Source organism: Sebastes fasciatus, chromosome 5 (assembly GCF_043250625.1).
Source record: "Sebastes fasciatus isolate fSebFas1 chromosome 5, fSebFas1.pri, whole genome shotgun sequence".
Classification (NCBI taxonomy): domain Eukaryota; kingdom Metazoa; phylum Chordata; class Actinopteri; order Perciformes; family Sebastidae; genus Sebastes; species Sebastes fasciatus.
The window spans coordinates 25,326,428-25,350,252 of record NC_133799.1 but is presented as its reverse complement, the minus strand read 5'-3'; the positions used below and the strand labels follow the sequence as shown (position 1 = coordinate 25,350,252).

The following is a 23,825-nucleotide window of genomic DNA, read 5'->3' as shown; positions in this document are numbered from 1 at the left end:
TTTTGGTTCATTTGCGGCATTATTTCTGAACCGGTTTTCTTTCTGAACGTCACATCAGAATGAGAATTAGTCTCTGTCTGCTCCCTGCTGATTGTTTAAACATGATATGTAGTGGTACTGTCGCTTTTGATGCACCGCAGTGTTTGAATGCACCCTTGAGTTGTTGAATATGTAAATCACGGGGTGTTCACCTTCACATGATAATGCACAGTTTCAGTCCTCTTATACACGCATTTTATACAACGAAGACATGGACGAAAGAGTTTAATACCTAAGCCTGAATTATTGAAATCTGTAGGTATTAGCAGAAGTCAGTCTCCGTTTCTTTTCCTCCTTTCTCCTTCATGCTCAGCTTCATCTCACAAAACCAGATATTTGAATATCTCGGAGGGTCTTTAAACAGGACGGCGCTGCTGGTGTTCTCAGAGGCTGCCAGAAAACCATTTGCATGTCCTCAGTTTAACAGCCAGTCCAGAGCTTTCAGGGTTTCACACCTGGACCGGGCCTGGAGGCGCTCAGCTGTGCAGCCTTTTGAACTGTGATCTGCGGAGGCAGAGCGCACGATAAAAGGCTCACAGGATCTCAGAGCTCTCACCATGAATAGGCTCCGGTCTCTATAGGAAGAACTCAAACACGTATACTGTGTATCTCACATGATGGTATATGCAGTATGAATGAAGCAGCGGGGTCTGCGAAGGGAAGATACTTAGTCACTTTCTGCTCCTGCAGCGCTGGTTTACACCACCTGTGTAGGTGTCTGGCAGCAGGAGTTTCCTCTTTAAAGTTCAGTATATTGCAGTGATGGCGAGTGATCTGTAGTCTGTCATTATACAGCGCATCTCTCCCCACTCAACGTGTCCTCATACGACAGTTCGTATGATATCTTATGAAAGGTTATTCCTCATTTTTCGTCCGTTTTTCTCCGAATGTCCAGCAACAGGTGATGCTCGTTACATGCATACACTCACTTTTCAAATAAACTTCCCTCTTCACAGGATACAACTTGGTTAGGTTTAGGCCACAAAACAACTTAGTTAAGTTTAGGAGAAGATCGACTTGGTTAGGTTTAGGCAACAAAACTACTTAGTTAGGTTTAGGAAAAGATCAACTCAGTTAGGTTTAGGTAAGGATGGACTTCGTTAGGTTTAGGCAACAAAACTACTTAGTTAGGTTTAGGAAAAGATCAACTTGGTTAGGTTTAGGCAACAAAACTTAGGTTTAGGAAAAAATCAACTCAGTTAGGTTTAGGTAAGGATGGACTTCGTTAGGTTTAGGCAACAAAACTACTTAGTTAGGTTTAGGAAAAGATCAACTCAGTTAGGTTTAGGTAAGGATGGACTTCGTTAGGTTTAGGCAACAAAACTACTTAGTTAGGTTTAGGAAAAGATCAACTTGGTTAGGTTTAGGCAACAAAACTACTTAGGTTTAGGAAAAAATCAACTCAGTTAGGTTTAGGAAAAGATGGACTTCGTTAGGTTTAGGCAAAAAAAACGACTTAGTTAGGTTTAGGAAAAGATCGACTTTGTTAGGTTTAGGAAAAGATCAACTTTGTAAGGTTTAGGAAAAGATCGACTTAGTTGGATTTAGGCAACAAAACTACTTGGTTAAGTTAAGGAAAACATCGACTTGGTTAGGTTTAGGCAGCAAAATTACTCAGTTAGGTTTAGGAAAAGATCGTTGTTGGGTTAAAATAACTCCGGAAGTGGTGAAACTTAAGTACCGAAGTTATGTGACAAATAAATCAACATTGATTTATGGTTTCACACGGGATACAAACATCGGTCTCCTGGGTGAACGTTTTTTTGACCCACCCATCCGCCCGACCTCCTCCCTATGCAGCGTTTGTCGCTCTTTATATTTCCTGGTTCACGATATGTGGATTACATACAAATTGATTTTGTGGCATATATACGAATTACAGTGCATTAGTTTTTGTAGTTATAGCTATGAACGGTGTATGAGAACGGCCTGCCCCTCTTCACTTTGCCTGTTGTGGTCCTGGTTACCATCTTGTAGATGATCATAAACGATCAATTTTGTTTCTTTGACAGTCTCCAAGCTTACACATTTGTCAGACTATCAGTGGAAACAGAATTTCAAAAAGAAATATCTTCATATTATCAACACTAGTGTGTAAAAGGGAGGATTGCTTAATGGTTTATATCTGATTCCATTACCCCGTCATTTGAGCCCTTCTCCTCCACGGGAGTCATGTTCTGCGGCAGGCCATTTGAGACGCTTCGGCGTCGAGGCAGCTGTCCTCCATTACAGATAAACATGGCTCGTCCCTCTCAGCTCCATCTCTGTCTCTGTCTCTCTCTATCCGTGGGTCTGATAATGATAGGACGCTGCAGAGGGGAGGATCAGTCAGTCAACGGCCTGTTTATCTGCATCACAGCCGGTCTGATAGTCACACACATTCTGTCTTCTCTCTGTAACGAGAGTCAGAATAAAATGTTGGAAGCCATGAAAACACTTCTTCACTTATCAAATGTTCCTATGAGTGATTAGTCTACTGTCTCTGTGTGTGTGTTTGTGTGTTTGTGTGTGGCGAGCTCAGGTGCGCAGTCTGAAATTGGAGCAGGAGGTAGAGAAGAACAAGATCCTCTCTGAAGCGCTGCAGACTCTCGCCACCGAGCACCACGAACTTGAGCAATCCGTCGTCAAGGGATCTTCGCCGCGGAGTGCCCTCAGTGAGGATGAGTTCCACGACGCCGTGTCTGGTGAGTTGACAAGTTCTCAAACACGCTCGGGTCAGGAGATGCAAGAGATTCTGTTCTCACACTTGCTGCTCTGTCATTCACCTTTAGGACACTGGAATACCTTTTTTTTTTTTCTCCCGCCAGTGACTGTCTTTGGTATTTGGTTTGCCGCTCCTCAAGCGTGACGTAAGCAAAGGTGTTGCCTGGTTGTGTTGAAATAACTTGAAGCCTTTTTTTCACATGAATGAGTGTGTTTGGTGTGAGAAACCTGCATGGTTTTAGTAACATTTAAAACTGAACAAAACGGCTCCAAAACAGAATATTTTACAGGAGTTTGTATTTGTTTTTATTTATTCTATATTTTTAAGCTTCATCTGTAACAAGGAAACCTTTTGTCTAATGTGATGCTATTGTTTTTGGCACCTTGTGTAACCAAATCTATACATGACAGGAAGTTAACACGGAGGTGTCGAGGCTGATCTGCATTCGTTGTTGCAGAGTGTGAATAATTATTTTGTGAATAATATTTTATAGATTTGTTTGCTTATTTGTATGGCAGTCCACAGTGAATTAAATTATAATCATGAAATGACTAAAAAAGAAAAACAAATACTTAATTAGATAAATAAAACTAATCGTATTAAAGTAGGCGTGAGAAAAATTCCACTTTTTATATTTTATTTTTCTCACTTTTCTCATTTCATTCACTCTCATACAGTCTCGTTATTACAGTCTGAAAGATGCTGCATTTTTGAGGCCGAAGTAAATTTTTTTATTTATATGTAGCACACTATGACTTAACTTGGGAGTTTTAAAAATAAGATCAGATAACAAGGGCTGCAGCCTCTTCGTCGATTAGTCAACTAATCGGTCGCTTTGGTGTTAGTCAACTTAGATTTCTTTAGTCGATCAGTCATTTTTTATGCTTTTTTCATACGGAATGACTTATTTTTTTATAACTTACGATATTAGCACATCTCTGGTAAGCACACAGATTTAAAGTGGTGCTTTTGTGTGATTCTTTGTCGAGAAACTCAGTTTCACAGATCTATCGATTAAATCAAGTGTTATTCGACTAACAATACTTTGCCCAATGATGCCAAAAGTATTCTGCCTACTGCTACTTTAAGTGTTTGTATTTCTCATAGTTTGCTTCTTCAAAAGTCCCCTCTAAATTTATTTTATTACAATTTTTTTTATTATATAGTTTACTTACTGTTACATTTCTTTATTAGATATGTTACATACAGCAATTACATTTTCAGAATTTATGTTATTGTCCCATTCTTCATTTGTAATGCTAATGTTATTGATTTAAAATTGAATTTAAAAAATGTATTAATTAATTAATACACTGACACCGAAATATGTGAGTTAAGCTAATATCGGCATCTCGGCATATCAACATATCAGGCTGATCATTTAATTGCTATCATGCATGTGTAGACACTGGCTTTATTATCAGACTATAAAAGATACCCACAAGTACTGGATGAAGTTAATTTTATTATATCCTTTTTTTAATAAACACAATTTTATTGCATGTCCTTCAAAAGTCCAGTGTGTAGGATTTAGGGGGATTTATGTGTTTTCATTAGCTGAGGCGAAGTGTGGCTCGCACAGTTAACTGATTAGCTGCGGGTTCTCTGTGGCAGCACTTCGCCACAGAAATTAAAAAGGCCACAGCTTTGAGACATTACATGGCAGCGCGCTGCAGGCCACTCTTCGCCACTGTTCCGGTGTGTTTTCGGCGTTAAACCTCTTCCTAACTGGAGACGATGCGAACGAGCGAATGAAGATGTCCCAACCTGCTCCGTGCGTCAGTGAACAAGCAAAGCGACGTGTCGATTGTTTGAAAAAACGCTCGCCCTGCTCTATTTATGCAAACTTTTGCTTACCTCCAACCTATTTTCATTGGTAAAAAATCAACGTTGACAGTAACGGACAGTTAGTTGATATCACTCGCTCTATGTAATACAGCTCATAGTATATCTGGACAATTTTTCGTGCTCTATTCACCAGAGTTTGCTCGGTCGCTGTATGAAGGAAGATGTGGGAGAATGAGCCCTTCATATCTACATAGGGAGCGTGTCCACTCCGCCATGTTTCTACAGTAGCTCAGAACGGATCAACCAAACACTGGCTCTAGAGAGAGACATTCACGTTACACCGTAGTTGCACCGTAGTTCTCTGACACACTTGGAAAGGGAAGAGTGAGTGGACGGGAACTCAGTTGGTTGCGGTCCACAACCTCACCACTAGAAGCCACTAAATCCTACGCACCGCTCCTTTTAACATTTTCTTCTTCTTCTACCAGTTTGAACAGCGAGTTTGAATTGTCTCTGTGTGTCCACCTCAGACTCGGGCTCGGAGATCTCCCTGAGCGGCTTTGAGACGGTGGCCAGCCATTCCTTTGACGAGGACGAGGAGGAGGACGAAGGCTCTGTCATGTTATTAAGCAGCCCTTGCGGCAGCCCCGCCGGCATGTTGCAGGAGGATCACCATGGCGACAAGGATGAGGCTCAACCCAACGGGATCGCAAAGCATAGGTCAGCGGTGCTGTATGCCCCCACGGTTTCCTAAATGGACCGACGACCCCCCTGAGCTTTTATCCACCTCTCATCAAAAGGAACAAACTCAACAAAGGGCCCGTCTCCTCACAGCCGACTATTACTGCTGCAGTTTATTTCTCGCTGTAAATATCTCATTGATAAACAGTATCAGGATGTTTTATTTCCCCAAACCTGCTGTGAGAGTGTTCCCCAACAGTCTTTGTTTTTTCATTTTTATGTCCTCCCTCGGGTCTTTCCACGTCGTAGTGTGAATAATTTAGAGTCAGCCCGGTGAAGGAAAAAGAAAGAGTTGTATTGAAAGAACTGAGCTCTGTTAAATATTAATAAGGTCACAGTGTAATGCAATAATCAGTCTATCCGGCTGCAGTATGATCCCATGTTGGTTAATCCCTCCAGGCAGCTTTGGAGTGCAGGATTTCAAATTTCATTATGTTATTTTTCACACGGCTTAAATGCTTTATTATTGTAATTTTAACCCTTCTGCCTCACTTTAAAAAAGTTGCTCTGATGTCCTCAGAGGACAAAAATGTCCGCATCAAAAACTGAATGAAACTTATAAATTAATATATTGATATTATTTTCCACTTTCACTGAGTTAAATCGTTTAATAACTACATCATTTTCAGAATTTAAAGCCTTTAAATGCCAGTTTGTTTAAATAATGACACTGTTGTCATAAAAAAGAAAACACTAAATAATTTGATTTTCTGTATACTAAATGCTAGCAGTATGATGCATTTTTGTGCACTGTCAGATTTACTGTAGGGGACAAAAATGTCCCCTTCCTAAAAGTGCTAGAAAAATACAATTTATTAATATTATTTTCCACTTTCACTTAAGTTAAAACTTGTATTAATTAATTATTTTTATTTTATTTAAATTATTTTCTGTATACTAAATGCTACGGGTAATTTTTATTTTACTTTGGCACAGTCTGGGATATGTCAATGATTAGCAACAACATTGATTTTGATGCATGTTTAATTTATTTATTTTGTGCGGTGTCAGATTTAGAAAAAAAAAATCCCACTTGTTCCTAAGAGCACAAAAATGTGAAAAACACTATATATTAATATTATTTTCCACTTTCACTGAGTTAAATATTTTAACCAACATCAGTCCTGATCATAACTACCAAATAATAATTCATTTTCAGAATTGTAACCCTTTAAATGTGAGTTTGTTTACATAATGCAACTGTTATGTTAGATGTGTTAACCAGCATCAGTTCTGATGGTAACGACAAAATATTCATTAATTTTGAGAATTTTAACCATTTAAATGTGAATTTGTTTGCCACTGTTGTTTTTTATGAAAAGAAAGAAAAGAAACACAAACATTAATTATTTTCTGTATACTAAATGCTAAGGGGAATCTTTATTTTTCCCTTTTCACAGTCTGGGATACAGTATGTCAATGATTAGCAACAACATTGATTGTGATGCATTTTTTTAAAAATGACAAAAATGTCCCCTACTTAAAACTGCTATAAAACACTATATATTAATATTATTTTCCACTTTCACTGAGTTAAATAACCAACATCAGTCCGGATCGTAAAATTCATTAATTTTGAGAATTTTACCCCATTTAAATGTGAATTTGTTTACATGATGCCACTGTTGTTGTTTTTATGAAAAGAAAGAAAAGACACTTTAATTATTTTCTGTATATTAAATACTAGAGGGAATTTAAATTTTTATTTATTCACATTCTGGGATATGTCAATGATTAGCGTTAACAATGATTTTGATTTCTGGTCAAATAAAGGTAAAATAAAAATAATTTTAAAAAGAATTGTTGGATTGCTTCAAACACTGAAAATAGCATGTATTAGCCCCGTAGGGCAAACATGAGAACAATATCACAATGTGGTGGAAAATAGTAAAAACTAGTTTTCAGGGCTCTAGATTGAAAGCCTGATATAACAGAATGCATTATTTCATGCTGTAATGGCCTTCGGATCAGACATTGTGGTTTCAATGAGGACAGTTTTGTGATTTTTCCCCAGACACCCAGTTCGTAATACTTTTATCAGCGGGCTCTAGGCTCAATAATCAACGTGCTACCTCATTCGGCGATAGAAAGTGACTTAACAGACATTTATTCAAATGAAAATCTTTGAGATTATCACTTCAATGGTCTGAGTGTATTTTGGCTGCACAGTTTATTACAGACTTATTGTACGAGCCGAGGTTGAACTTCCAAAAGAAGAAAAAAAAAACTCATCCTTGTTTAAATGTAATTCATATGCATTAACATAAACTAAATTATAGAGAAAATAAAAAGCCAAAAATGTCCCTAGTGATGCATAAGGGTTAAGTATATTGTCCAAACTCCAATTTGATGTTTGTCCAGTTTAACCAGTTTAACCTGGTTGGTCCGTTGTATCTGTTGGACTAACAACATATAAGTGCTGCTGATGGATGATTCCAGGCCTGTTTTACCATCACTGATACCCGCCGGTCTCTCTGGGCTTTGTTCCAGTATGTCATACAATACATTACATGGCTTTTGTTGACTATATTCACTTGAATAAGATATGACGCCTGCAGCTATTATATGTCTGGTTGGTACATTTACTCTGATGAAAAGTGTCTATTTTTAGAGCACTATAGCACAAAGTCAATGCATCTTACAAACCTTGAAGAAGTAATTACTTCTTCAAGGTTTGTATTAATACATCTGTGAGTTAATGTGTGTGTGTTTTATTCTAGGGCCAGCTTACCTGCACCAATGTTTTCAAGAAATGACTTCAGTATTTGGAGTATCCTGAGGAACTGCATTGGGATGGTGAGAATATGTAGTTGTTTTGTATCTCTCGTTGTAGTACTTTTGCGTGTCTTTGTAGTCATTTTGTATCTCTTTTTGGCTGTTTTGCATCTCTTTGTCGTCATTTTGCATCTCTTTTTGGCTGTTTTGCATCTCTTTTTGGCTGTTTTGCGTGTTTTTGTAGTAATTTTGCATCTCTTTTTGGCTGTTTTGCATCTCTTTGTAGTAATTTTGCATCTCTTTTTGGCTGTTTTGCATCTCTTTTTGGCTGTTTTGCATCTCTTTGTAATCATTTTGCATCTCTTTTTGGCTGTTTTGCATTTCTTTCGTCGTTTTGCATCTCTTTTTGGTTGCTCTGTATCTCTTCGTAGCCGCTTTGTATCTCTTTTTAGTTGTTGTTTTGCATCTCTTTTTTGTTGTTCTGCATCTCTGTAGTTTTGCATCTCTTTTTTTGTTTTGTATCTCTTTTTGGTTGTTTTGCATTTCTTTGTAGTTGTTGTTTTGCATCTCTTTGTAATCATTTTGTATCTATTTGCTGTCATTTTGCATCTCTTTGTAGTTATTTTGCATCTCTTTTTGACTGTTTTGCATCTCTTTTTGGTTGTTTTATATCTCTTTGTAGTCATTTGACGTCTCTTTTTAGTGGTTTTGTGTCTCTTTGTGACTTCCCAACAAGAAATGTTAGTGAATGCAGTAACTAGGCAGTAAACCGAGGCTCTGGCCCAGGGGCTCCCTGACCTGTTGGGCCTCTGGGCCTGTGCCCGGTGTTCGGTAATCCGTCCATGTGTTCATTCTCATGTCCATTTTCATGTGAAGCACTTGGCGCATTATTATAATTCTTCTTCCTGTCTATTTTAGGAACTCTCCAAGATTACAATGCCAGTGATTTTCAACGAGCCGCTCAGCTTCCTGCAGCGTCTGACGGAGTACATGGAGCACACGTACCTCATCCACCAGGCCAACGCCTGCTCAGACTCTATTGAGAGGATGAAGGTAGTACGCTCTGGAACATCCTGGACTCATCATGTGCACATTACTGAAATAGTCTCAATTACGGACATATTTTAACAGGATTATACCTTACCGAGGTTAGTGTGGATGATTTGGGGTTTGTGCTTTTCTGCTGTTGGCAGAGTGTGGCTGCGTTTGCAGTGTCCGCTGTGGCGTCGCAGTGGGAGCGGACAGGTAAACCGTTCAACCCTCTGCTGGGAGAAACCTATGAACTGGTCAGGTAAATGGGATTATTATACAGCACAATTTCAACACTGATTATACACTAAATACTTGTCCGTCCTCTAACGTTCCCACCTGTTGTTTCCCCCTGCGGTCCCAGGGATGATCTGGGCTTTAGGCTGATATCGGAGCAGGTGAGCCACCACCCTCCGGTCAGCGCCTTCCACGCTGAGGGCCTGAAGCAAGACTTTGTGTTTCATGGATCCATCTACCCCAAACTCAAGTTCTGGGGCAAGAGTGTGGAAGCGGAGCCGAAAGGCATCATCACGCTGGAGCTGCCCACGTAAGAACTTCTAGTTGATTGAAAAAAGATGGCATGCTTCTTTTCTTAAAAAACTACGGTAGAGTAGGTAGGTACTTTATTAATTCCTGAGGGGAAATTTCTATAATATCAATTAACTCTTCCTCTTCTTAAAAAAGACAAATAGACCTGATTGACTAGAGCTCTGACACGGTTTACACAAAATGTTTTCTAACTCTTTTAATGTTCCTCAGTATGAGTGGCCTCTAGACTTTTGTCACACATGCACATTTAAAAAAAAGAAAAGATATTTTCTTTTTCATTCCACATCGTACTTGCACAATGGTGGACGTTGTGTGACGTGTGACGTGTTGTTTTTTTTCCGCACTCGTTGCTGTACCATTCACTTGATGACGGATGTTATTGACGGCCGACGGGGCGCACCGCTTTAAAGTTGCTGTCGCAAGGAATTGTGGGACGGCATTATCTCCTTTTCTTTCCTAAAGGATGGTCCAGTGTACCCTGAAGGAGATAAGAAAGGAAGCATTGAAGCACCTTTCCTTAGTATTTAAAGAATTCAACCAGCTCTTATCATGGCTGCCACTTACTGTACATACTTCTGGGTCATTTCACCCGGTTAGGAACCTTCCTAAGAAAAAAGACTATTGAACCTCAGCCCTGGTCTCCCTAACATTGTCTCTGCAGAATGACACACATTGTTTAAGTGGTGGTGGCCCAAGACCATGAATTAATTTAAACATCACGCACATATCTGCAAAACAAAGTCAAAGGTCAATAAATTATACTTTTGAATGATGGTACAATGATGATAGCTCCTTGTTTTTTTATCAAGAATTTCCACAAATTGTTTGTAAAGAGTGTATAATTATTTTTAGTGTAGTCACACCTGCCTGGGATCAGCTTATAGCACAGTAAGATAAGTAGAGGAACATCACTGAGTGCATTAAGAGTAGCAGCAGCTAGAGGCTTCTAAAATGTCTAAAATCCATTAGACTAGCTCTTGACACTTCTGGAGACCTTTTTTAATGTTTCTTAAAATTTAAGTTAGAATCAAGGATTACTCCCAGATACTTGAAGTTCTCAACAATATTTATTACCTCTCCTTTAACTAGGATGTCAGGTTTACGTGTGTCATTTCTCTTGATAGAAAAATACATGCCCACAGTTTTGCTCATCTTAAGAGTAAGACAAGAGTGAGTTAACCAGACTGATACTTGTTTTATCTCCAGGTACAATGAAGCCTACACATGGACTAATCCTACATGTTGTGTTCACAACATCATCGTGGGTCAGCTGTGGATCGAGCAGTACGGAAATGTGGAGGTGATCAACCACAGGTAAGAGGACCAAAATATTCAGTAAGTAAAATGTTTGTATTAGACACTACTTATTAAAAGATGATAGATAAATGTTTTGCATATTTATCAAGTAGAAGAAAGGTCTGATACAGTTGACTTTTTGAGGAAGTTTGACCAACATGGAGGAAAACAGACAAAGCAGAAGAGGAAGTTTTGTATGACTCAGCCCGCAGAGAGTGAGAGGATTATATGTTGTTTTTCTCCTTTTTTTCACCCAGAACTGGTGAAAGATGCTGCCTGAATTTCAAACCGTGTGGCCTTTTCGGCAAAGAGCTACACAAGGTTGAAGGGTATATTCTGGATAAAAGGTAAGCTGACACATGATGCTCAGAAAAGTCATTTAAATAATGAGCAGTCTTCGGTACAAATACTTAATATTCTTGTCTTGAATGCTGACGGAAAATAGTGGACACGATGAATTATTTATCTCTGTGAATACTGCATGCATATTGCAACATACACTATGAGTATACAGTTTATCTGGCCGATGCCTTCCTAAACATCTTCATTCATGCTCCCGTATTGTAGAACAAATATCACTCAGTAATCTGTTTATACAGTATAAGCTTCAAGTAAGTAGGTTAGCTGGGGTCAATGCCCTGAGCACAGTTCCAACTTTAAAGGTATAATATGTAACTTTTCCGCATTAAAATGTCTAAAAATGATTAGACCCATCTGTTATATATTTTTTTGAGTTGTTTTCTTTCATTATCCTTAAATTTCAAACCTCGAGAAATCTGTAATTTTAATCAAGGTAACGGTGCGTTTCATTCGGTCACCTGTTAATGGCGTCATATCCCGACTTTATATCCAGTTTTATGCCACATTTTTAGGGTACACTTTTTATTATTACACTTTTTTTTAATTTTATTAACTCTATATTTTAATCGGATGAAAGATTTTAGTCATCGGACGTTTGGATTTATCAGAGAAACAAGCTGAGCAAACGTTAGTGGCAGCTCGGCTAGCAGCCCCTCCGGGACCTCCTGTGTTGCCAAACAGCATCAGAGAAACACTGATGTTTAACGTGAGACTGCTTTGTTCAGTGTATTTACCGGTTTTAATCACTGGGTCCATTTGTTTTGGAGAGGAGGATAACCTCTGCGGATAATTTGGCTCCCGGATAAACATTAACCGCTGCTCAGCTCCCAGCCCATCCGACGTGATCTCATCCCAGCTCGTCATATTTTCCTGCTTGGGCAGAAGCCCCCCAGGGGGCAGCCCATTGCGTTGTATCTTGACACAGAAGGTTTGCACGTTGATAACATAGTGAAACAGTGGCGGTTAGGTTTAGGCAACAAAGCCACTTGGTTACGCTGAACTCACACCAGAGCAGCGGCGAGCAGCCATGCAATGTCTATGAATACCTGCATTTGATTCTGCAACTAAGTGCGGCCAAACTAAAAGTTGAGAAAAGTCTAACTCTTAGTAGCGAAGTGCGGCACAGATCCTGTGAAATGTTGACTTATGTTACAAATAATTTCTTTGTCATTTAGCATCTCTTTGTTGTAATTTTGCATCTCTTTTTGGCTGTTTTGCATCTCTATGTAGTTGCTTTGTGTCTCGTTTTGGTTTAAATGAGCCCATTACAAAATCAAATTATCATGCTAATTATCAATCAACAGTTGATAATTCAGTTAATAATTCATTGGCATCAAATCCAGCTTTTGAGGGACTTAAAAGACTGAAGGAAATATGAGCTAACATGATGAGATGGTTCAATCAGACAGACCCAATGACTCAGTGTGAATGTCTGGACACGATTACATGTGCATGACCACGAGAACAAGACCAAACATGCAACCATGAGATATTCAGACACACCACGCAGTCTGACTGAAGTCTAGTGTTTGTGCCTGAGGATATTTATATATGTATGTTTGTATGTTTTCCACAGTAAAAAGAAGCTGTGTGCTCTCTATGGGAAGTGGACAGAGTGCCTGTATGTTGTTGACCCCGCCGCCTTCGAAGCGCATAAGAAAAACGACAAGAAAGGGGCGGCGGAGAAAAAAAGCAGCAAAGCGGTATGAGCTGCCTCCTACCGAACAGCAGGGAATCACATCGGCTTATTATTGTGATTCATCGTGTGAATAATGCAGTTTGATGACAGAGTTGATGGAAAATATCAGTGATTTTCAAGTCAGATAAAAATGATAATATCATGAGATCTCTGCTAACATCCATAATTAACGTTATTCTATCAATAAACACTGTAATAATAATGCATCTCACAGAGAGCGTGATTAATATGCAGCATTGTATCTGCGTGTCTCTGGTGTTCAGGGTGGCAGTGAGGATCAGGAGGAGGTTCCCTCTCCAGCTGCAGACACCGTGGAGATGATTCCCGGCAGCCAGCTGCTGTGGAGGATCGCACCCAGACCGGCCAACTCCACCGAGGTCTGTGATTAACTGACACAATAAACTTTCATTAGAGAGTATTAGACTGCACTAACCACCCCCTCCACTTTGAGTTAGAAACTCAAGTAGCCCGGTTCAAGAGCAATAGGAGTATAAACTCCTTCGCTGCACCCGATGAGACTGTTATCAGGCCATTAAATAGGCGTTGTCGTCAGTATAAGCACCATAGATGTGGGTCAAAAGGGGCCTACTCAACACATTCTCATCCCAACTCGTCACATACTGTCGCACCCCTTGGTGTCACTTTATTTTCGGCATCAAAATCACTCTAGTTACCCTTGGTGTCACTTTAGGATTAGACAACAAAACCACTATAGTATAGGTTTAGGAAAGAACTACATGGCTTAAAACTACTACGTTTGTACAGAGAAAATGAAGCCGAATATTGGGAACACGGAACACGAACGAAAAGCTGATTGTAACGTGATGCGCAGGACACGACCAGCAGTCTCCTGAGTGAAAGCGTTGTGTTTGTTGAACACGTTCGTCGTCATTTGAACACACCGCAAAGACTACAGCCGACGGCCAGATAGCACGTACGTTCTGCGCCTGCGTGAGAGGAAATAACGCTCCGCACCAGCAGGTGGCGGTAGTCTGTATTAGTCATTCAAAAAGGGAAACAGAAAGACCGAATAACTTAATTTGCACATGTAATTTAGAATTGATTTATTGTTGTGTTGTGTATTATGGTGTTCTGTATTTTGCTTTTCATCTTGTGTGCCTGACTGCAAATTAAGTTTCCCATCTGGGATAATAAAGTGATTGAGCTGAACTGGAGCGCAGTTTCAAAATCAGCATGCATTTTGTGTTTGTAATGTTCTAATTGGTCTTTAACTGCAGATGTACAGCTTCACATCGTTTGCAATGCAACTAAACGAGCTGCGTAAAGAGATGGAGGGCGCCATCCCTCCGACCGACTGCAGGCTGAGGCCAGACGTACGAGCCATGGAGAACGGTGACATCGGTAATAATTGATGGCAACATACCGGAACTGAAAATCTTTAAAAAAGCATACTCTCGCTACAATCTGAAAATGTTATTGTTCCAACAGACCTCGCCAGTGAGGAGAAGAAAAGGCTCGAGGAGAAACAGAGAGCTGCTCGCAAGAACCGCTCCAAGTCTGATGAAGAGTGGAAGACGAGGTGAGTTTGGTGATGATGAAAATGGACAACTCAAAGTGGGTCATGTCTAGAAGGTAACCCTCAAGTTGCGAAAACTCTCGCGAGACTTGCTGCCCGACGACCAAACCTAACCATTCGAGGACAATACCTAACCTTAACCATCTCACGAGAGTTTCGCAACTTGGGGGTTACCTTCTAGACACAACCCTCAAACAGTTTGGATGTTTCTCAGTGGGGTTGTATGAGGTACTTCTCCATAGTCAGTGTATTACCTACAGTAGATGGAGTTTGCAGAAGCAGACAGGAGTACCAGCACGGGAGCAAAGCAATGTAGAGCTGTGGACGGGGGCAGCAGCAAAACGGGTTTTAGACACCTAAAAATGTCAATATCAGTTTAAGTGTACGCTTTATTTAGAATATTTTCCCCGATTTAACTTGCTGTCAGACAGCCCTTTCTGACGGGGAACTGAAGCCGTTATCTATGCTCTCTTCAAAGCCACCAGACTCCATTGACAAAAACAGTCATTTTACATTGCAGAACACAGGAGTTGCTGGTCTACCGCTGCCTTGATTGGTTAGTTTGTTTGTGTTATTGTGTGACTTCTGTTTTTTTAAAAGTTAGTTTGGATTCACCAAAGTCACACAATAACACAAACTAACTAAACTAAGTAAATAACTGATCGAGGCAGCTGTAGATCAGAAACTCCCGTGTTCTGAGATGTTAAATTACCGTTTTTGTTAATGGAGTCTGGTCGCTTTGAAGAGAGCATAGAGAACATCAGTTCATCATGTCTGATGGCAAGGTTAAGAGGTGAAAATATTTTAAATATAGCGTACACTTAAACTGATATTTTTAGGTGTCTAAAATCCGTTTTGCTGCTGCCCTCATACAACCCCACTGAGAAACATCACTAAACATAGATATCACTGCAGTCTTTGTTACTTGAAGGACCAGTCAGTTCAAGGAAATATTAACACAATGGCAATAAAAGTGTGAACATCCACTCAGATTACCCTCTGTTCAGTCTGCTAAAATGAAGTGGCATTCGTGTAATTTTCATTAACTTTATATGCAGTTTTCTGTCTTTAAAGGAAATGCACTTTTCCCCTTTCTTGCCAAGAATTAGATGAGAATCTCAGCAAGAAAACAAACAATTTTTTTTCCCAAAATGTTGAACATTATCAGCTCAGATTACCCTCTGTTTATTTAGCTTAACTCTACTAATTTACATTTACTTTATATGCAGTTTTAATTGTGGCCAAAACATACAGTTTCTGTCTTTAATGCTGCGATGTTATCATCTCTTTCTGTTTGCTTTGAAATGCTGGAGCTAAATCTCCATCTTCTCTTCATCTGACTTGTTTTTCTGTTGCATCCTCTCTTTGATGTTAAGGATTCCTGCCCTGGGCCCAAGGTTAGAGCTGCTCGCTGTGTGATTGATGTGCCAGAAATGTGTGATGTGATCATGTGACCTTGTCTGAGTGTTTCCAAACACTTTGTATTCCCTAAATTTAAATCTTATCTCTCTCTCTCTCTCTCTTACTCTCTTATTATGACTGCGTCCTGCTTTCCGTTAAGATATGATAGAGAATCAGCGATGATAGAATCACAGTTTGGAGACAAAGTGATTAATCTGCTCTCCTTCCACCAGCATGGCGGCTTCCTGGCACTTGGTGGAAATACTCAAACACCACAGGGGTCCTCTCCCCCTAATCATCGCTCTCTCTTTGCTTTTCATGCAGCAGAGATAAAAACAATACAAAGTTAAAGGAATACTTCACTCCCCAAGATCATTTGAATATAAATTACTCACCTTGTGTTACCTTGAATTCTTGAAGAAAAGTTTGTTTTTCTCGCATGAACGAAGAATCCAAAAAACTGAGAAAAGTCTTGATGAATTGACAACAGCAAAACTAATTTATATCAAAACATCCGTTTACAAACTCTCACACAGATCATGCAGAAGAATCCAAGTCTCATGTATCCAGTCGTATGATCACGGCTTCCCAAACCAACACATTCTCACTCCCAGCTCGTCAAATACCGCCGCTTGGTCAGCGCCCCTCGGCGTCGGAGACCGAAGCAAGGGGTTCCCCTCTAGCATTACTTTTGGAAGGACCGGGGATGTCGTGTCAATATACGCTCGTTACATGCATAGTGTCCTTTCAAAATAAACTTCCCTTTTCACAGAAGGCTAGGTTTAGGCAACACAACCACTTAGTTTGGGTTAGGAAACGGTCGTGGTTGACGTTAACTTCACTGACTAGCGACTCACGTGACTACTGAGTGACTACCGACTCATGTAACTCACGGGACCAACGATACTAAAGAGTCACGTGACTAAAGACTGACGTTACTTTTAATTTCACACAGGACACAAACACCAGTCTCCTGCTTGAAAGTCTTGTGCTTGTTTGACCCATCCACCTCCCCTACCACCGTTAGCGGACTCTCACGCTCCTAATACTACGCCACTTGCTCTGACCGTTTTGATTAGGGCTGTCCTCTCTTAGTCGATTAGTCGAATAATCAGTCGTTTTGGTCTTAGTCGTCTAACATTTCTTTAGACGATTGGTCATTTTTTAAAGGTCCCATATCATGGTCATTTTCAGGTTCATACATGTATTTGGTGTTTCTACTAGAACATCTTTACATGCTTTAATGTTTTAAAAAAACGTTATTTTCCTCATACTGTCTGCCTGAATTTACCTGCATTCCCCTTTGTCTGAAACGCTTCGTTTTAGTGAATTTCAACGGAATTGCATTACTAGGCAACAGATTGGGGTCCATGTTTACTTCCTGTCAGCTGATGTTATTTATATACACTGCAATCGGAAATAAACTGGGACACATTTAGAATATTTACGTTTAAAACTGGGAAATGGGTTATATATTGTAGATTTGTGACATCACAAATGGACAGAAATCCAGACAGCTTGTTTCAAAGGCACAGTTTCTGAATACAGGCTGTGGGTATTTCTATGTAGATTGAGCGTTTCGATACTTTCACAGTATTTATATATCACTTAAACCTACTTTATAATATAAATGACATGAAAACCTCACTTTTTACAATATGGAACCTTTTAGCTTTTTTCATGCTGAATAACTTATTTCCAAGAAACGTATGAGCACATCTCTGATAAACACCAGATTTAAAGTGGTGCTTTTGTGTGACTCTTTGTGGAGAAACTCAGTTTTACTGTTGATTAATTCAACTAATCGACTAGTCGACAAAATTGTGTGAGTGTTAGTTGACTGGGAATGTCTTTGGTTGAGGACAGCCCTAATTTTTTATTAAAAAATAGTTTAAAATAGTTAAAAATTAAATCAAAGTAAAATAATTAGTTTTGCTGTTGTTAAACGCAGCCCCCATTTACTTCAATTCATCAAGAGAAACAAAGTTTTCTTCAAGAATTCAAGGTAACACAGAAATTGATATACAAATTGTGGTGAAGTATTCCTTTAATTTTAGTCTAAAGCAAATGACTCCCGTGCACATTACCCATAACCCTGTGATGAAGCATGCCTGACCTTCTTCTCTCACTTTCCCTGATTTGTTTGAGTTGTGATTTTATGGCTGGTGTCATTTTTGGTTTGATAGGAGCTCAAACTGAATGCTGATGTGTTTTTCAGGTGGTTTCTGCAGGGGCCAAACCCCCACACCAGCTCCCAGGACTGGCTCTTCTGTGGTGGCTACTGGGACAGGAAATACAGCCAGATGCCAGACATTTACTAACGGACATTTCCTGCTCAGAGAAATGAGCACCACACAGTGTCCTCTATACGGAGCCGCATTAACTGTTTTTTCTTTTTTTTTAAATAATAACTACGAGCAATAATACTTAAACTGCGTGGCCTTAATCTGCTTTGAAATTGTGCATAAAAATGTCTAAATCAATATTTAAAAATGATGAAATGTAAAGTTGTTTGACAATGTTGCATTTGTATTTACATTGAGACCAGTTTGTTTCTGTTCATAATGGACTTTAAGCGCAGCGGAGAGGTTTTATTGTCCATCTATCTTCTTTTTAATGTCAATAATAGTGTTTGACTCTAAATGTATATCTGTATATATAATTTACACAAATCCAACCACCAATGACCTCATCATATCTCACATTCCCACTAGCTGTCAGTCGATATGAGGTGGTTTCTCCTGATGTATTTACCTTGTAAAAGCTTAGAAAACATACTCGCAGTATATTTTCTATATCAATATTACACTCGACTGGCACTAGTTTTGATTGTTTTGTCCGTTGAATTCTGTGTCTGCTGTGACTGCATAAAGTCTTAAACACATAAGAATGAAAAGGTTTATTCATATTTTTTGTGAAAATTAAACTGCTTGTATCATTCCACCCGTCAGACAGACTAAATCAAGTTGATTATAAGGTCACATGATGAAGAAACTATTGGATTTTAAGGCCTCCTTATAGAGCATTGAAAGTATTTTATTGGAAACTGAAATAAAACACTTCAGTGTGTTCATGTATGTTTTTACCATTTATGTGACGCATGCTTGGGTTGCAAGTCGCAGGTTGTGTCCAAAATTCCATACTAACATGCTATTTAGTACGCTAAAACAGTATGTGAGATATTTTAGTATATCCGAAACCTCAGTATGAAACTAAAAGTATGCAAATTGCATACTATTTCCGGTGAGATATTACAGTATGCAACGCTGGACACTTATGGTGGCAAAAATATCCCACAATGCAATGTGGTAGTGACAACAACGTTCATAACAGACGTCTCTGTAACATCAATAAAGCTTTGATTTAACTGTAGGTATAAGATTTAACTTTGCTAGGCGTAATATATATTTTAAATTAATTCAGAATTTGATCCTCACAAACCGTTGTCTTGGTCAATCATATGTTTTAAAATCAGTACCTTTTAAAAATAAAAAAAGGAGGGTATTCTTTTTAGCCCTATCATTGTATGTATATAATATTGATAGGATAATAATCAAATTAATAATGTTTATCTAATCTTTTGAAAAACTGGGATTGTTGACAATGAGTAATATCTCAATCTTTGTTAGTATGACATTTTTTTTAGAAACGACAAATTATTGCTCAGTGCGTCCGAAAAACATAGATACAAAACGTGTGTTTATTCACACAAAAGTATGTTAACCGATAGTACACATATTGAGTATGTAGTGCATAGTATGTCCCAATTTGTTGTAAAAATGTTGACGTATAAGCAAAGAACGTATATTGCCAAGAAGTGAAAGTCAATTGTTCGTTCCATTGCAACGGCGCCCAGCAGCAGAGCTACGCTTCTGCCATTTTGGACTGAAAGCGACTTCCAGAAGCCAGTAAAACGTCCGCCTACAAAGTGCCGTAAAAAAGTAAAACAAAATGATTTCGATTCTTTTGTCATATTCTACCGAAATGGCTTGTGTTGAACAATAAAATATTATAAATATAATAAGCGGTTTCGGTTTCAAAATGGCGACAGCGGCTATTGTAAAAACAAAAACACCGGAGTTTATTCTCTTTGATATCAGACTGTGAAACTTCGTAATTAGAAAGACGACACACTCTTCTCTCTCTCTGAAGCTACGATGACTGTGTTTCCTACTGGGATGTACTCACATTAGCAACGGGTCTTAATCGTTCTTTCTATTCCCGGCTAATAAAAAGACCTGGATAAAACACATCGGTTCATTTGTGCGTCGAACATAGATAACAGCTAAAGCTAGCTAGTGTTGGTGACGTATATTGTACGAGACGAGAGACGTAAATAGTTTATTCAACGGTTTCACACAAAACTAAATAAAAATACGACAAACTGTGACTTTCTTGTCTTACAAAATGATGTTTTAAATTGACAAACGACATATATGTGATGCATGGCGCAATTCAAGAACATCCAGAAGACGTCTTTTTCTTAGAAGATAATGGACTTGGCAGTTGAGTTAGCAGAGCTCTCATTAACATTGTACAACATGGAGACTTGGCATGTAAAACAAAAGTTGTATGTACAGATGGAGTGAAGATGTGTCTGTTCAGAGCATATTGTACACCACTATATCCGCAAACTTGTGGTGGAAACTACATAAAAGCAGCTTACAGAGATTTCAAGTAGCTTATAGTGATGCTATGAGAATATTACTGAAGAGACCTTGATGGTGTAAGAGAAATGTTTGTGACTGCAAGAGTCAAAACTGTTATAAGAAAACTCATGTACAAATTTATTTGCTAGCTAAATTACCCTGAAAATGAAATCATCTTGGGCTCATCAAACATAACTTTAGTACCAATCCCAGCTAATGTTTTTATTTATTTTTTTTATTTGCACATATATAAAACTGCAAAAAATCCAGTCAACGAAAAAAGAAAAAAAGAAATGTGTCAGGAGAGGTCAAGAAGCCACAGACTTATACAAAGGACTTCCCCACCAACTCCAGGAGAAAAAAATAACAATAACAAAAAAGGAAGAAAGATCTAAACTAACGTAATTTTACAAAAATACAACAAAAGTTAAACAACAAGAAGCACACAAAATGTGCAGAAAAACCAAACCAAACAGTGGAAAACAATCCAATAAAAATGAAATACATACAAAAAACAGTGCAGAAGAAAAGAAAATATATATTTAAACATATCAAAAGATAATTAGACATCATTAATTAAATGTGATGATAATTTCCTTTTAAAATGTTCTAAGGATAACGAGCTCTTGATAAAATGTATTTTGGCGTTCCGTATTTGTACACCACGATATGTGAGGGAGTATCGGCCATGCTATGGAGACATTGGTATTATTGTCTCTCTGTAGGACACTGATTTATATTCTTTTTAAACCTTAATTTGTTGTTGTGATTTAGTATGTAATTTATTCAATGTAATCTCTTATCTTTTATCTGGATCCTGAGTCTGTGATAAAAGTTTTGGATTGATGAATTGGTTGATTAGAGGATAACCAGAGAGAAAGGTGAACGAATGCTAAAATGTTTTTCAGTGGCTGTAAGAGAAATAAAAGAAACCCAGAGGAACAGAGAAGCAGAGTATATGTTTGGACTGAGGAGTGATTTGCATGTGAATGAGGGGAACCGAAATTACATTTCTCACACAGCTATCCATTAGGGAACAAAACGAGAAGAAAGGCTTATGTAAAGGGTTGAAAATAATACAGGACGGCCAGGAATAATGAAAAACGTACAGGGACTTTCATATAGTTAGTTGTATTGAGATAAAATTATAACAGAGCAAGGTCCAGCAATGGAGACGCTAACAAGACAAGTTCAAGAGCGAGGGTTGTTGTCTTAGTGACTACAAGGATAATGATGTTTTAATATACTGTTAGATGTTTTTCATGTTGCTAAAAGATAGCAAATGGTGTACTTGTGAGCACTCAATGTTGGAATGACTGTATAGTTTTTACTATTTAATTTATTTATTTATCACTTTGTATTTCAGGGCTGAGTGCAGTTGAATAGAGACGAATGTGACTTCACCTCCAGACTGTTCCTCTTCACACGTTTGGTAAGTGATCTCTTTTAGCTGACACACTGTTAGGGCTGTAATTAACAATTATTTCCCTTGTTGATTAATAATCTGTTGATTATTTTCTCGATTAATCGATTAGTTATTTGGTCTATAAAATGTCAGTGTTTCCCAAAGCCCAAGGTGACGTCCTCAAATGTCTTATTTTGTCCACAACTCAAAGATATTCAGTTTACTGTCATAGAGGAGTAAAGAAACCAGAAAATATTCACATTTAAGAAGCTGAAAACAGAGAATTTAGACTTATTTTTCTTAAAAAATTACTCAAACTGATTAATCAATTATCAAAATAGTTGGCAATTAATTTAATAGTTGACATCAAATCGATTAATCAATTAATCCCTTCAGCTCTACTTGTGAGCAAGTAAGAATAAGTGTATATTTACTGCTATTTATTTATTTATCACTTTGTTTTTCAGGGCTGAGTAAAGAGACGAATGTGACTCCACCTCCAGACTGTTCCTCTTCACACGTTCGGTGAGTGAAAGCCGGACCTCTTTTACACACGGTGCTAATTGTGAAGTTAATAGGGGTCACCATAGTAGCTGCCTTTGTGTTTCATTTAGTCCTGTTCAGGGTGACAGAACAGAAGACTGCAGCCAACAGCGGTCAGGGAGTTTATTTCACAACAATGACCGGCTCGCTGTACATTATCTCTTACATATCGATCAATTGAAAAGACTGATCTTGTTGTGTTGCTGCTGTGCACACAGACCTGTTTGGCTGATAGCTTTGTCTTGACATATTGTTGATGTATTATCTTATACTGATGAGTTTCTGTTTACCGATTGTGAGGGCACGGCACTCCATTTATAATTTGTCGCTGTCCTTTAACGGGGGGTGCTGAATTAATGTTGCCGTGGTATATTGTGAAAGAAGGGAAGGGCCTCCAAAATGTTTGTAGCCCCGGGGCATTAAGTAATATTAAGGCACTTCTGACTACAGCCTATCAAAGCAGGCCTCGAATAAGGAGGCATACGATACGATACGATACGATACGATACGATACGATACGATACGATACGATACGATACGATACGATACGATACAACTTTATTGTCAGTTTGCACTGAAATTCATTTTGCATCCATAAGCAGCTCAGTTTGAGAAAAAGTACACAAACAATAGACATACTGTTACCATAGACAGACAGACAAGTAAGACCCATCAGACAAAAAACAAAACACATCACAATTATTCATACATAACCCATTATAAAATTACCATCAGTCCTCTGGATTTACATGTCTTTAGCAGCACATTAATTATTATTTAGCAACAAGATGGACTGATGGACAAAAGCGTTCTTTAGCCTGATGCAGGTTAAATGTCGGGACTCTGAATCGCCTCTTGGAGGGCAGAAGTTGATATTCCCCATTTAAAACATGTAAGGGATCAGAAGAGATGCTGTTGGCAAGTCTGAGCATACTCTTGTTGTGAGCTGCTTGAAAGGAGGCTGTCACAGGTTGGCCAATGATCTTCGTGCAGATTTTGATTTGGCATACATCGGCTCGTCATGGGTACATTACAGCAGACACATATAGAGATACCACATACAAGGGACAACTTCCCAGAGACTAGAGGGGGACTAACTGAACACTTTACATTAGGTTAAGTTAGTCCTCCATCTCCTGGTCAAAAGTAGAACAGCAGATTGATTTTTCTGCCGTTCAAAGAGTTTTGAGCATCATGTCATGTTGTAAAGCTGCTCTAAGGCTGACACTGTGAGGTAGATGTATGTGCTGCTGTATGTTCCAGTGTTTTTAGCAGTGAAGTGGATCTGCAGCTGTCTATTTAATGTTGTCCTTTTTATAATGAAGTTACTTGAGTTTCAAAAAAGCCACATGATGTTTGAGCTATTGAAG

At 38.7% G+C, this 23,825-nt stretch overlaps 1 protein-coding gene across 5 annotated transcripts in view; it reads left to right on the top strand.

Annotated features, from left to right (window-relative positions):
- osbpl1a (oxysterol binding protein-like 1A) overlaps positions 1–18,927 on the top strand; it is a 37,085-nt gene extending 18,158 nt beyond the window's left edge. For 3 of the 5 annotated variants that reach the window (XM_074636059.1, XM_074636057.1, XM_074636060.1), the window contains 14 exons: positions 2,561–2,723; positions 5,062–5,251; positions 7,993–8,068; positions 8,906–9,040; positions 9,181–9,278; positions 9,381–9,563; positions 10,772–10,879; positions 11,119–11,208; positions 12,798–12,924; positions 13,184–13,297; positions 14,159–14,282; positions 14,370–14,460; positions 15,834–15,854; positions 18,077–18,754. In XM_074636059.1, coding sequence (XP_074492160.1) covers positions 2,561–2,723; positions 5,062–5,251; positions 7,993–8,068; positions 8,906–9,040; positions 9,181–9,278; positions 9,381–9,563; positions 10,772–10,879; positions 11,119–11,208; positions 12,798–12,924; positions 13,184–13,297; positions 14,159–14,282; positions 14,370–14,460; positions 15,834–15,854; positions 18,077–18,179 — 1,623 coding nt within the window. In that variant the 3' untranslated portion in view covers positions 18,180–18,754. Of the gene's footprint in view, positions 1–2,560; positions 2,724–5,061; positions 5,252–7,992; positions 8,069–8,905; positions 9,041–9,180; positions 9,279–9,380; positions 9,564–10,771; positions 10,880–11,118; positions 11,209–12,797; positions 12,925–13,183; positions 13,298–14,158; positions 14,283–14,369; positions 14,461–15,833; positions 15,855–18,076 lie in introns of all 5 variants that reach the window. The other 2 variants (XM_074636055.1, XM_074636058.1) reach the window with 2 other exon arrangements.
- The last annotated feature ends 4,898 nt before the right edge of the window (positions 18,928–23,825 follow it).